The sequence below is a fragment of the Mus musculus genome, chromosome 8 (assembly GCF_000001635.26).
Source record: "Mus musculus strain C57BL/6J chromosome 8, GRCm38.p6 C57BL/6J".
In the NCBI taxonomy this organism is placed as follows: Eukaryota; Metazoa; Chordata; class Mammalia; order Rodentia; family Muridae; genus Mus; species Mus musculus.
In genome coordinates, this window is record NC_000074.6 from 77,265,721 (window position 1) to 77,281,068 (window position 15,348).

At 46.4% G+C, this 15,348-nt stretch overlaps 1 protein-coding gene across 12 annotated transcripts in view; it reads right to left on the minus strand.

The window, feature by feature from the left end:
* Arhgap10 (Rho GTPase activating protein 10) overlaps window positions 1-15,348 on the minus strand; it is a 267,634-nt gene that overhangs the window by 15,355 nt on the left and 236,931 nt on the right. For all 12 annotated transcript variants that reach the window (NR_156496.1, XM_017313016.2, XM_017313015.2 and 9 more), the window contains one exon: window positions 11,428-11,587. Coding sequence is in view for 11 of the 12 variants with exons in the window: in XM_017313016.2 (XP_017168505.1) it covers window positions 11,428-11,587 (160 nt within the window). In the remaining variant the exon portion in view is untranslated. The remainder of the gene's footprint in view (window positions 1-11,427; window positions 11,588-15,348) is intronic.

The window sequence follows — 15,348 nt, forward strand, 5'->3', positions numbered from 1 at the left end:
GAGAGGGAAGCATTGAACACCTCTTGAATATCAGGAAGGCTTCCTGGAGGAAGGGAATGAGGGGCCTTCTTCCACGTCTTCCTCATCATTCACACCCAGGCCCTGTGAGGTGTGTGTGCTCAGCCCAGCTTGTCTATGTTAGCTCATTCGCTGGCTCAATCTCCATCACCCTAACATTTCATGACACATGCTGCAAGACAAGCCCAGAGAGGTGGCAGGGATTTGCTCAAGGTCATGTCTGGGTGAGACAGAGGAGAGCATGTTCTGAGAGGCTGGAATAAGACCACAAGGAAGGGCCAGCGACCTGAGCTCTGAGGACTCAGGAGGCAGACCCTGGGCTAACGGTAAGGACAGCTACAAGGGATAGTAATCACACATATGCCAAATGCATGACAGCACTCGCTCCACAGACAGACCTGAATGCCAAGGCTCATGCTGCCATGCTGACCGTGGGCTTGTGTGTGGTTTCACCCCCCTAAACACACTCCCCTTTCTATTTGCAATGGATGACAGGAACAAGATGGAAGAGCAAGGGTGTATATTCCCAGAGGCTATGCATCATGGGCACATTACATTGATCTGTGCCTGAGTCAGGCTTTCTCAGAAAAAGAAGAGAGGACAGTCAGTAGGCTGGACCAGTGTAGTTTAAATGATGTACTAGGTGGAAGGTATAGAGAGGAGCACTGTAAGGGGAAGCAGCTGACCCCTTGCTACTTGCTGCTACATTTCCTGTCCAGACTACCCTCCTGAAACAACTGTATGTTGTCACTGTTCTCACCGAAAGCCAAGGCACGTATAGGATAAATGCTAATTCCGTCTTTAGGGTGTTAGCGGTCTGTGTAAAAAGGGAAAGTCAGTGGAGTGAGGATTTGGTTCTATTTTTATAACTTTTCTGTAGATATTAAACTATTTCAGAATAAAAGTTTAATCTTATGAAAGACACATACAGATACTGGATTACAGTTGCATACTACAATATCCAAAACCCAGAATGAAAACTTCTGCTTCGCTCAATGGCAAGAAACGATGTATAAAGGTTATGCCGAGAAAACACCCAGCATCCAACAGACATGGCCACTGTGGTGGTAACTCTCTGTACTGAAACAGGACTTCAAGAAAACATTGGTTTACCACAGGGATTCCCACTTGCCTTCTTCCAAAATGGGACTTGAAAGCCAGCGTCTTCTTACCTGACTCAACTCTGGCATCCTTGTGAAGAAAGAGCCGCCACAGACAAATCACAAAGGACTAAGTGTGACTGTGTTGCAATAAAACTTTATTTACAGAGCCAGTAAGCCTAGAGTGCCTGGGTAGGCACTCTGAATCTGACCTATGAACACCTAGGGCAATCTATGGGGCAGCTAATGCTCTCTGAGGCTCTTTCCCACAGGCCCTTCTGAAGGAGGGTGCTGGACAATCAAATTAAAGTCAACTGCAAACACAGTAACTTGCTCACCCTGCAGCACGAACGTGTAGGCAAAGAAGGGGAAAGAGCACAGAAAGCATCCATGCCTGCAGTCTTAAGGAATACAGTCATACCTGGAGGATGCTGGACATCCCTCGTGAACCTCCCCCTTTAAGAGAAAGGCCACAACTATCTCCTCACATGGACCCATCAGGTTCACTCCCAGAGCAAGCTCTCTTGGTCTCACCATAAGAGAATCATCTTAGGGTTACAGCTTTGGTCCAATCTTAGAGAATGACTCCATTTCCTTCCTTCCTAATGACTTCTGTGGAGTCAGGTATGGAGGGCAAACAAGCTTGCTAGCACAACAGAAAGGAATTGAAACTTCCTTTCAGAAAATTATAGGCCGTTAGAGATCTGAGGGCTGCAGTCCAATAGGGTCCCTGACGAGACTGCTTCCACCAGCTCAATTCCCTGTAGAAAATAGCAGCTACCTAACGGGAGGCCTGAACATACAACCAAGCTCAGGATAGACACAGAAAAATGCCTCATCATCAAGCTGACTGTGACAACTGCCATTACCCATTAGGCACCAAATAACTGGTAGATGAGTCTCGGGTTCCCAGGTCTTGGCCATGTAACACCATGTGACTTTTCTCGGAGATTCCCAAACATCAAAGGCTTAAGGAGGAGGCTAGGCTCGGTCCTCTGGGACTGCTGAACAACTCCACCTAAGGGCAAGATCCAGGGCTGCTCCATGGCTACAGAGGTCATCTCCGTTGCTGCTTGGTGGGCAGATTATGTAACCAACAGAACAGGCAGTTGGGGCCAAGTTTAAGAAGATCCTGTTGGGTTCTCAGGGTTAGCAAAATGAGGCAGGTGGCTGCCTGCAAAGCCCAGGAGAGCAGCAACTGGGCTTATTAACTGTGGTGCCTTGAAAGCTTGCCAGTGAGGAGGGGCAGGTGTTTGCCTTTGCCTTTTATGGATAATCTTGCTAAGCTCAGTTTGCTTGAATAACTTACATAATCTTTTCTAAGACCTTTGGAAGAAGAAAGAGATGCAAAGCAAGGCCTGGCTGACTGCAATCAGTGCTTTTCCTAAGCTGTATCCCCGCTGATAGAGATGGCTAATGAGGCCTCTACACTGTTTACTCTGAAGTCACAGTGCACCAACTCAGAGGCAGGAAGTAACAATAAATCACAACAATGGCATCAAAGCAAGAGAAATCTTTAGCAATGAGAAACAATGAAAGCAAAAGGAAAACCAAAGTCAGGCTAGACTTTACTGTACTCATTCTTGGGAGTCTCAAGCAGCAAAAAAACGCTACCCCATTTTTCAACACAACAATTTAAAACTCAAACTTCCCAAGATTTAGAATGTGCACTTACAGCACAGCACAAAGGCGTGAGTTAGACATCACACACACACACACACACACACACACACACACACACACACACACAGGATAGAGTTATCAAAACCACCAGAGCAAGGAACTATACAGGACATGTTATGGCCCCCAAGGTCTCTGTGTAGACATTTATGGTTTGTTGATAGCCACACATATAGGCCCTGTGATTAGCTTTAAGAGCTTCACTAAAACTAATGGGAGACAAGTTGCACATTCCTCATTAAAAAAGAAAAAAAGAAAAAAAAGAGCTACAATGCTTCTTTCTCACTCATCCAAGTTTCCAGTCCCTTGGCCCTCCTCGGGATGGTGGCTCACTCAGGGCAGTCTCTTCTCAGTCGAGGTGCTAGACAGTAAGTGCACCTACCAGATGGATCAAGGCTGTCGCCCCACAGGTAGTCATACTCCACAGCCGCATGGCTTACCACGGCAATGGTCTCTCTGCCAACCACAGGCATTGACAGCTGGGTCTTAATAATCTTGGTGGTAAAGGGCTGACACCCACAAACTGCCTGAGAGTCCCACAAGCAACTAGACAGGTCAGACTCTGGAGTAAAGCAAATGGGGTAGACAGACAGCCTAAGTCACAGGAGACAGAAATTGGCTGTGCTCACATCCCTGACCAGTCACGCGCCAGCCTTCTTGTTTTGTGTCCTACTCTCTCTTTACCTCACTGCGCTGATATAAGCATTCAGATGAAATGATTTACAAAACCACTCAGAACCCAGAGGCCACTTACTGTAATCCTCCCTGGCTTCCTAAGGGTAGCAGGAGGGTAGCTAAGGAAGCCTCCACAGCCCTGAGCCACCAGCCTGCACTAAAGCAAAAAGGCTCAATGTCTTCTGATCCCAGAGCTCCTGGAGGTACAGAAAAGAGCTGAGCAAGCAGAGACATAAAGGCTGCAGGGAGGGTCAGAGCAGAGAAAGATGCTCCTGCCTGCTCCTCCACACTTGTCTCTCTGAATCCACCCAGTGGGGTGACCTGATCAGGCTTCACCATGCCAGCACCAGATTTTCATAACCAGGACCAACATTTAAAAGAAAAAAAAATTATCTCCTCCCTAGACAAAAAAGCTGCTGGACACTTAAAATGGGCAACTTATTGCTTTTGAGAGCTACTACTACTACCCTTGCCTAGTATCTTTTTAAACTTACATAACATCCTTGCCCTTCTTGCAAAAAGAAACCAAACCAAAACAAACAAACAAAAAAATCAATGAATGCTTAACTGTGACCATTAATGGAAATGTGAAAAAGAAATCTATTTTCTATTGAAACAATAACCACAACTTTATGATAAAATACTACAGTACCAACTAGGAACACTTGCCTATCCAGGTCTAAGAAGGGCTGGGTATATGTAGGTGGGGCTGAGGCTGTTAGTCAGCAGTAGAGAGTTTCTTGGAACGTGCCAGGTAAATGGGGTGAATCTTCAGTACCGCATAAAACGGGGCAATCAAGAAATCAAGCAAACTAAAGTACGAATAAGGAAAGAGTGGACAGTCAAGTCAGGCACTCAGAAGAGGCCAGCAAAGGACAGAGAGAAAAGACAAAGATTTCTGTCATTTCTCAGTACGTGCCAATTCTTCAGAAGCCTATTAAAATATGATTCTTTTCTCTGAACTTCCAGTGCACCTACTACAATGAATTGTGGTGTATGAAACCATACGTCACATCTAAAGAGTATTTTCATATCTTCAATAAGACTGTTCAAGAGATTTGAAATGCCAAGTAGTCGCCCCTGAGGAACCTCAGTCTGCCTCATTTAAAGAAAGCTTATTATCCCGTTAAGAATAAAAAAGGGCAGATTGAACCCTGTCAAGGTACAGAGAACAGGAGCCGGTGGAAGGCTCAGCCCTAATAAAACCCCAAATCAACTCCCCCCTCACAAGGCTCAGGAACCATCATGAGGAGAGAGTGGGAAGACTCTAAGAACAAGAGACAGAGGATGGCTAAACAGATATGGTGCTTCCTGGACGCAACAGGGCAAATGTACAGGTGAGCTCCCCTCGATGGCGATGCAAGACACAAGATGTAGCCAAGACAATGCCCCAGCATGGAGGGAAAGGTGAGTATGAAATCCCACCCTCAGCTGAAGTGCCAGCACCTTTAGCAGTTGGGAAAAGGAGACTTGCTTTGCTTTAAGGATGCTGCCCCTGGTAGACCAACCACAGTCCGGTGCATGGCAGCACACCTAAGAATAAATGAGCACCACAAAGTGGACTGCATGGCTTTTTGCTTGTTTGTTGTTTTAAGGAGGACATAATTGTTGGGTGGGTAGTAAATGCAGAGTGGATCTGGCAAGAGGTAGTGGGGAGGGGTGTGTATGATCAAAATACGTGGTACGAAACTCTCAAAGAATCAAACTACGTTTCAGTGGTGTGCTGGAGAGAAAGCTCAACAGTTAAAAGCATGTACTATTATTTTGAGAATGTATTACTATTCCCAACAGCCAAAACCAAGTGTCTAGGCACGCAGGAAACATTTTTGCTCTGGGGACCTGCAAATGCCCCAGGTGAGAGTATCCTGGCTGGTTTTGTGTGTCAACTTGACACAAGCTGGAGTTATTACGGAGAAAGGAGCCTCCCTTGAGGAAATGCCTCCGTGAGATCCAGCTGTAATTTTCTCAATTAGTGATCAAGGGGAGAAGGCCAAGCCCCTTGTGGGTGGTACTATCCCTGGGCTGGTAGTCCTGGGTTCTATAAGAAAGCAAGTGCAGCAAGCCAGGGGAAGTAGTCCAATAAGCAGCATCCCTCCATGGCCTCTGCATCGGCTCCTGCCTCCAAGTTCCTGCCCTGTGTGAATTCCTGTCCTGACTTCCTTTGGTGATGAACAGCTATGTGGAAGTGTAAGCTGAGTAAACCCTTTCCTCCCCATTTGCTTCTTGGTCCTGATGTTTGGCTATGGGGCTCTGTAGGGTATGGGGGCCTCTGTGAGGCATGGGAGGGACTCTGGAGGGTATGGGGGCTCTGTAATATATGGGAGGTTTGTAGGGTATGCAGGAACAGAAACCCCGACTTCGACAGAGAGGAACCATAGGTGCCAACACACCCAGGCTGAAAAGAGGCATCATGGGACACAGCCATCTGGAGTAGAGCAGACCATGAGGCCATGCCTTCTTATTGGCAAACTAGTGAGAAAGCAGAGAGCAATACCTGGTATTTCTTTAAAAAAACTTTTTCTTCTGTGCAGGGAGCCTAAAAGGATTACTTGTCAAGGACCCAGCTCCATCAATTACAATAGAAGAAAACCAGTTGAGGGAAAATGACTTTATTGGGGGATGGGGGAGAATGACTTTGGGACATTTGAAATACCTTGACCTATGATGTCACGAACTCCGAGGAGCCTGGGCTAGCAACTCTTCACTGGCAATGAAGTCACCTGTCTGTCACCTCACCAAGTGTCCAGGTAAGTAATCGCTTTGGATGGACTGACGTCAGTGAATAATAACCCACCAGTCATACACATCAGCAAAAGCCCCAGAAATCGCATTCTGCCGCATTGCTTCCTACCTGCCAGAGGCTGTAGCTGCATTTACACACTGCCCAGGTCAGAACCACAGCTGCTGTGGGTGCTCCTCTGTCAACCTGCCTTTCAGAGTCTGAGGATGCCGTGTTTCTGTGTAGCTGAGGATACAGCGTTTCTGTATAGCGCTGCAGAGATAGGGTGGTTTTGTATAGCGTCGCAAACACTACCTGACCTACACGCAGCTGGGTTTCATTCTTCAGGAACTGGGATAAGCATTAGTTCTGAAAGGGACCTTCAAAATCTGTCAATATCCTAGTTGAAAACCAGGCAGCACCACCTTCTTAAGGCTTTGTGTTGCTTTAATGACCCCATAGAAATTTTGATTTAAAAGAAACTTGATCAGCTTAGTAAGAGCCTACTTGTGGGTACTGAGACCCTACACAAACAACTGAGGTGCATATTTTAAATACCAAAGCAGACCTGGCCTCCAGGTTCTCCCAGCATCCCTCAGTCTCTACCTGGCATATCCTGCCCCCAACCCTGAACTTTCCAGCCCAGGGGCTGAGCTGCCCTTCCCCCAGAGGCTCTTCTCTAGATAATACATATGGTTTCATCTCTCCCCTCTTTTTTCCCCTCTTTTTTTGCTATTTCTCTTCCCACTCTCCTCTGTCTCTCTCCCCTTTGTGACTTCACTAGCCTTGTTCCTTGGGACCAGTAAACCCATTCCAGTGGTTTCCTACAAACCACTGTTTACATACACTCTAATCTGGCTTGAATCAGCTCATTTCACTACTATAGTTGGTACTGCAAATCTGGTATGTAGAAATGGAGGTAAGAACAAAAGACAGGAAGTGACACTGGGAACCAAATTTACAAATATAAAGAAAAATGCTAGAAAGAGGAAGCACAGACTAATGCCTTGGAAAGCCTCAGTAAGTGGTTCTCATCTTTCTCCAGAAGGAAGGAGGATAGACAGAAATCAGACTGAATAGCATAAGAGATATGTGGTGATATCCAGACGGAAATGGGGTCTTCCAAAGGAGCTTTTTATAGGGAAATAATTATCAGTGAGGGAAATTAAAGAGTAAATATCACACACACACACACACACACACACACACACACACACACACACACCAAATAAATGTAAATGTAAACAAAAGGACAAACAAGAGGCACTGTAAATGTAAACAAAAAGACAAACAAGAGGCACTACTGTGTTAATGACAAATCAGATGTTCAAGAAAGAAGGGTGCATGGTGAGACTCTGCATCCTGGAGGTGAAGATTAAGCTAGATGCTGAAGACAGGTTGGGCTATGAGCAAACATACAGAGATCTATCTAAAGCAGGAAATCTAAGTGTGCAGGAGACACACGCAGGTCCTTGGGAGACCAAGGAGTATGTTGGTCTGGACCATTAAAAAAAACACAACAAAACAAACCCAGCATATTCTCATTAATAGAAGTATGCTAAAAATTGATGATTTCACACAAAAACGTGACTAGAAGCTGGGGGAGGGCCAAAGATTAAGGACTGTTAAGAGAGCAGATGCCTGAGAGGACTAACTTCTGTCTGTAGTACGGCAGGGTAACTGTTCAGCTGCACATCTCAGAGGGGTCAGAGGAGTCAGTGCAGACTATTTGGAACCCTGCACCACAGATGCATGAGGGGATGAGCACACGAATAATCTAAACTGACCTTATACCTGTTATAGACACGCTGAAATACCTACTGCACACAATAATGACAGGCAACCATTTGTGTCAATCGAAAAACATATTAACAAAACAGGAAGAGCCCACTTACCTTAATCTTATTCCTCAGAGGGACATCACACTGTGAACCCCAAGATTATGAACGGAAAACCTTGCTGTGGTGTGGCTCAGCCCTAGCATAAACCTTTAACCCAAGAGCTTCTGTTTATTGTAAACAAGGAGTTGAGTTGTGGCTCAGCCCTAGCACAAATTTTTAATCCAAGAGCTAAAGTCAACCCTAGGTCAAGAGGCAGAGAAGGTGCAGTCCGTAAAGACAAGGTAAAGAGAAAAGAGGGTCCGTGAGCTGCTTTTTCTTTCTGGGATGTCAGGAGTGCAGAAAGACCAGCTGGGCGCTTTTTCTGCCTCTCTGAGCTAGCAGATTTTCACCCCAGTATATGGCTCTTGAGTCTTCCTTGGTAAAATCAAATGATTGGTGTGTGTGTGTGTGTGTGTGTGTGTGTGTGTGTGTGTGTGTGTGTAAGAGAGGGAGAAGGAGAGAGAGAGCTTTCATTCACTAAATTTGTTATTCCTTTTTAATTTAATTTTTTCATTTTTTACTTATTTAGTTTACATCCAGCTCAATGCCCCTCTCCTAGTCATGCTCTCCCACAATCCCTGGCCTTTCCCCTCCTCTTCTCCTCCAGTCAGGTAAGGGCCTCCCAGGCATCCCCCCCACCCTAGCACCTCAAGTCTCTGCAAGGCTAGGTGCCTCCTCTCCCACGGAGGCCAGACAAGGCAGCCCAGCTAGAAGAGCATATTCTACATACTGGCAACCACTTTGGTGATAGCACAGTTGGGATTTAAGAAAAGAAAAATGCAATCAGTCCAGGTTGGAATCAAGAAAAGAGGCCCAGAGACCCAGGTAACTGCTCATGAAGCATCACCTTAGAGTCTGTTAGCAACACAAGCTTTCCACCTTCTTCTAGGGCCCACTGGATCATAGCCATGGGATGGGGCCCAGGAGAGTGGGCATTAAAAAATGTTTCTTAAAATAAACAGAGCCTGCTTAGCACATGCTACCATTGAGCCACACCCCAGTTTGGGAGTAGAAGGTGGTTCTGAAGTATGCTCACTGAGCTAGAGAAAGTACCCAAGGAGCTGGGGGGATCTGCAACCCTATAGGTGGAACAACAATATGAACTAACCAGTACCTCCCAGAGCTCGTGTCTCTAGCTGCATATGTATCAGAAGATGGCCTAGTCAGCCATCAGTGGAAAGAGAGGCCCATTGGTTGTGCAAACTTTATATGCCTCAGTACAGGGGAACGCCAGGGCCAAGAAGTGGGAGTGGGTGGGTGGAAGAGTGGGTGGGGGAGGGTGTGGGGGACTTTTGGGATAGCATTGGAAATGTAAATGAAATAAATAACTAATTAAAAAAGAGAGAGAGAAAGAAGCATTTATCTGTAGCAAAGATAATCTGAGCTGATAAAAGCCAGTAAAGTGTGTGTCCGTGCCTGTGTGTGTGTGTGTGTGTGTGTGTGTGAGAGAGAGAGAGAGAGAGAGAGAGAGAGAGAGAGAAAGAGAGAGAGAGAATACATGCAGGTATGCCTACATGTACACTTGTGAAAACCAAGTTAGGTATTGTTCCTCCTTGTCTGCTGAGTCTCTCACTGGACGATTACGCCTAGCTGCCTGGCCAGCAAGCCCTGCGTTCCCTTCTTCCCGTCTATGCAGGCAGCGCCTAGCTTTTTTATGCGGGTTCTGGGGACTGAATTCAGGTCCTCACGCTTACACAGAAAATATTTTACCAACTGAGCGATCTCCCCAGCCCAAGGCAATCCTTTCACACATACACTGGAAGGACTCTCACCCACATCTATTTAATGCACAGCATAAGAAGAAAAGCAGCTCAAGACCCTGAGTAGGATGCACTTTGATTACAACACAACCCTTCCCGCTTGCTTCCTCTGCTCTCCAACCCCGCCCCCATCCAGCTAGAAAGTCAGAGTACTTCGCAGGACATTTTCAAATGTACATGAATAGGAAGCTGGGGAATTCACTCTTCCTTTGATTTATGAGCAAACTTCTCATGCTGTCCTTGTGTTGGGCCTGAATGTGCAGTGAGTTGAGCAATGGCTGTTCCATGCCGCATGATGTCACTGTCCTGCAGAACCACGATGGAAGAGCAGTGGCTAACTAAAGTTGACTTCACTGGCTTAGATCTGCATTCACTGAAGGAGATAGGGATCTGGACTTCACTAAGAAGCTCACAGACTAACTCCAACCCTAGTGCAGCCAGGACTAGACGCTGGGTACCACAGCAACACCAAAGGGACTTTTATTGCTGATACACAAGAAAGGTGACAAAAATATTTCAGTAGCCATGATTGAAGCCACTATACATAATCCTCAGCACAGATAATTAAAACAATCTTGGGTGGGGTGTACATGCACATTCTTGCACACACCAATGCATACACACACACACACACACACACACACACACACACACACACACACACACCTCTAGAAAATGAATATGCAAACTTGGGAGTTTCACTCTGATTTCAGGTCAGCTTTTTGACATCTAAAGGTCATCCCAAAATTTCAGCATGCCAAATTCCTCCCAGCCTCTCTTAATACTTAATAAGATCATAATGATTTCATATGAATCCAGCTGAGGCTATAAAAAGCCAAGTAATGTGAAGAACGCTTTCCAATCCATTTAAAGCCCCAGAATGCCCAGCTAGGGTCAGATGACATCATTATCTATAATCTATTTTAAGCAATTTTTAGTTTAGAAATTTTTAATGCTCTCTGGGTGAATTATAAATATATTTTGGTTGTAATTTGATTGACTAATAAATCTGTTTTGTCTCCTCAGAGCCCTCAGATGCTCTCTGCAGGTTCAGTATCCCCTGTCCTACCATGATCCCTCAGGTGCCATCAGCACTGGAAGAGAAAAACCCCATGTAATCAAAGAAGCTCAAGGTTTTCTGCTTGTATCATTTGCTGATGATGTACACACAAGGAGGTGAAGTCAGGTATCCAAGTCTCTATTAGGCAAGAAGCTATGACGTCAAACAGAATGTGAACCTAGCAACAACCAAAGACTCACTTACCTGAACTCTAGGTCAGTCTTCACAGACAGCCCATAGGAGTGCGAGCACCCCCATCCTGTGTTTGCAGAACTAGTGCCGAACTCTGCTGAGAGGGGGAAGGACACTTCCTTCTCACGGCCCCAAACTACCACAACCTGAACTCTGGAAGCCACACCCGTCCCCTTCCAGCCAGGAAACAGAAAGGCATGTTCAACAAAGATTTTGCCTGGCCACCTCCCTTGGGCAGCTGGCCAATTAGGCTGTGTCCTGGGATTTAATGTCTTGGGTCGTTACTGGCCAAACAGTGATGTCTTTCCTTCCTCCACCAGCGCTCCAGAGCACAGCAACTTACGTGGTGGCGGTGGCATCTCCACAGCTCCCTCCGTCTGCTGCTAGGTGGTTTCCGTCTAGTCCAGGAGGCCCATGGGCAGCTGACGTTGTGGGAGATGGGGTGGAGAGAGAGTCCTGACTGCTGCTGGGGGGGTCCTCCTTGAGAGGGCTGGGACTGTCACCTAGAGGGAAAAGGCATTGGTGTTCAAACCAACCAAGAAGAAAGAAAGAACTCAGTCACTTTATCTTCAAAGTCACCTTTCCAGTTCAGCCCGGGAGCGTGTGGACACTTTGGAAGGTGTGCACCTGTGGATTTGCTTTGTTTGTTTGTTTGTTGTTTGAAAAAAAAACAAAACAAAACAAAGACTCAGAGCTGTTATAGTGTGGATATTGAATGTTCCCAAAGACCCATCAGTTACCAGCCTGGTTCCCAGCTAATGGCACTACTGAAAAGAGGCAGAAACTTTAAGAAGTACAACCTTCTGAAATGTTTACCTGGTCCTTAAGGGGGCAAGGGGACCTTAACCCCTTCTTCCTGCCTTCTTGGCAGCCAAGAGGTAGCAGCTATCTCTACCACATGTGCTCTATTGCTGCCACCACCACCCCCAAGCCTAAAAACAAAGTCATGATTTAAGACTCTAAAACTGTGAACCAATGTAAACCTTCTCTTCATTTAAACTGGCTTATCCTAGGTGTTTATTATAGTAAAGGAAAGCCAACTAACACATACATGATACCCCATGAAGAGTGAAGAAAAGAAAATAACCAGTCAGACTGTATGGGAAACAAGTGCCTTTTATGTAGCCACAATGGATGCTCTGCCTAAAAAGATCCCAGATCTAAGCCACTAACAAAGTCAGGACAGGCCAGAGGAGCACACAGCCATCAGAGCCTGTCCCTGTGCATTCCTTCACACCGAGTGCGTAAGAAAAGGGACGTAAGCGGCTACCTTAGATATGACTTCTAATGGTCCAATTTATCAACATTCCAGACGTGAAGGAGTTCCCACATGCCCGTGAACACCGAAGGGATGGTGCTGAGCGGGGTCCTGCAGTAACTGCAGGGGATGAATGCAAGCCACAACTAAGATGTGGGTCCTTAGTGAGGTGTGTGATTTATACCATCGAACAAACTATGTTTATTATCCATTGTACATATTATCAGCTTCTGTAGAACATGGCACATGCACAAAAGAGCTTCCCAAAGCAGCTGTTCCCTCAGCTGGCCTTCTCACTTCCATGATGATTCCAGGTTTGTCTATAAACACACTGGAATGGCACCAGGCCGAGCGCTGCCCTTTCTGCCCAAAGAACTTATTAAATATTGACTTCCCCAGGTGACTTGCAGAGGAAGCAGTTCTAGGGAAACAGTACTAACATGGCCTTGATTTTCCTGGTGATGGGTCATAGCAATTGCCCAACGCTACCCCAGCAGCAAATGGAGGTCTACAACCCCAGCCAACAAAAGCTCAAGTGTCCTGAACCCACACAGTACCCCATCCTGGGTCTGAGGTGCAGAGTTTACACATAAATGCCAAGGTTGGAAGAAAACTCAACTCTCAGAAAACCATCTCAGAAAAACAACAATTCCTCCCAAAAAGAAGCATAAGACAAATCGTGGGCCCTGAGTAAGCTAGCTGTTGGAACGTAAGTCTTGAAAAGTGAATGACGAAAATAAATCTTACTGACTCCTGACCCGACTCAGAGCTAAGGCTAAGTGAGTGTGTCTTAGGAAAGAGATAGGAAAAGCTAGATTAGGGCAGTAAGCATCAGAAATAACTGACTGGACAGAGGTGTCTGGGGAGACATTGGATTTCCAGTGTGTTTACAGAAGTTGGTAGCATCGTGTAACAAGAAGGCCAGTTGAAGGAAACAGCTCCGAGAGAACCCATCAGAGAGCCAAGCAGAGAAAGTGGGGCACACTAGACTGAGCAGGTCCTCTCCCTGGGCTGCACCTCCTTGCAAAGTCTTGTCCTGCCATCCACACAAATCCTAGAATATTGCTTGTTTTTACTTTTAGCTAAGCCACTTTTTCAATAGCCCTTCGGCACAAACATGTAACCGGAGAAACTCAGTCTGGACATTAGGGCCAACTTGGAGGCAAGTGAACCAAAACCAACAGAACACAGCTTCAATTCTTTTTCGAATGGAGTTCCCTTTGAAAGAAGGACTGGCGCTTCCTGTGCTTAGCAAGCTCAACTCCAGTTCTCTTCTGCAAGGGAGCGAGCGAGCACACATTTGTGTCCTGAGCTACCACCACTCTACAGAGCTGAGAGGGACTTGGCTGGTGTGGTGCTGCACAGCTACATCAGCACTCCAGGTGCTTGGAGGCTGAGAATTCATGTAGATATCCAAGCTGGGCTCCATACACAGTGAGTTCAAGCTCGCCTGGACTACACACAGACCAGAAAGAGGAGGAGAGAGTTTCTATGGCTTGTTTGTGAAGTTCCTTCTCCTGCAGATACGTTTGTGTGTTTGAAGCTGTCTTGAAAGGTTATGGAACATTTAAGAGGGGGAGCCTTGCTGGAAGAAACAGATGGCTGGGGCCTGATCTTGAGGTTTTACTTTCTGATGGGGGATACAATGAATCTAAGGCGGGCTCCCCCCACCTGAACCTAAGAGGGGCTCCTACCACCTGGTGTTTCATGCCACCAGGATGACTGTGTGTATCCCTTCAAACTGTAAGTCCACCAAACTCCTCACCTCACCCCTTAATTGGCTTCTCGACGGGGCTCTGTCTACAGCAAAGTTAAGTATCCTTAGCACAGCTGGCCTTCAGGACAGCTACCAATGTGAACTCAGCTACAAGAGCCCAGGTCCACAGCTCCTGGTGCAGAGCAGTGAGAGGGACACAAGCAGTTGGGTTTCCTGGCTTCCAGAAGCCAAGGATTCCTAGACTGCCATTCCTCCAGTGTTATTCATTGCCACCTGGGCAGTGCCTAACACAGCAAAAGTGGCTGTGGAGGGTCTGGGACCAGCCTGCTCCTGACTCCCTCCAACCAGGGAAACAGCTGTGGTGAGAAGCAGGTTTGAGGAGCCTGAGAGCAGAGGTCTTACTTTAAAAGCATGCCTGGGGCGTTTTTACCACCAGATACAGAAGCTCATTTACATCGCCTCTGATCCTTTCCCCAGGCAGACTGACAGCACAAACTGTCTTTCAGCGTGCTGAACCACATTCTATTAAGAGAACTGTCTTCCTGTCTGCCAAACAGTGGCAATCTGAGCCCTCAGGTGAGAATAACAGGGGTGGAAAGGAATGTTTGCAGACTGATCAAATGAAGACACCTCGCTCCATGTTTCCAGCCCGTAACATCCCTCTCCCCGTCCTGTCCAGGAATGAGTCTGTCTACTGGGCAAAAAATCACTGTAAACAGGAAAAGCCTGAATCACAACCATCATGTACGTCAATAGTCAGGCTTATAGCCATTCCCCAAACTTCTGTTCACAATTTCTCCTAGTAGTGTGGCCTGTCAATATTTTTGTATGTGGAAGATGGAGGCCCACAGCAGGTGTTCTCAGACTGGGTGAGACTGGATCTCTCACGGGCCTGAAATTGCACAAAAAAGTCTATGCTGGAAGGCCAGGAAGCCAGGGGATCCACCTGTCTATGCTTGTTCTGTCCTGGAATTACAAGCATATGCCAGCATGCCCAGGTTGTTCTTTCAATATGTGTTCTGGGATGGAGTCAGATCATTGTGTTTGCAAGTAGGTACGTTATCAAGTTCTCACCTAAGCTAGTGTGTTCAGTGATTTCCAAAGCCTGAGCTTTTACCTCTTACAAGATTAATTTATAATTGAGAACTAGGGGCAGACAACTTATTGTTCATTTGCTATGAACTGAACCTGGGTCCCGAACATGCCATGCGAGCTCTCTACCACAGGGTCCCAGCCCCAGCCTGGCTCTGATCATTTTCACCTCTCACTTCTTTTAGTAAGGCAACCCT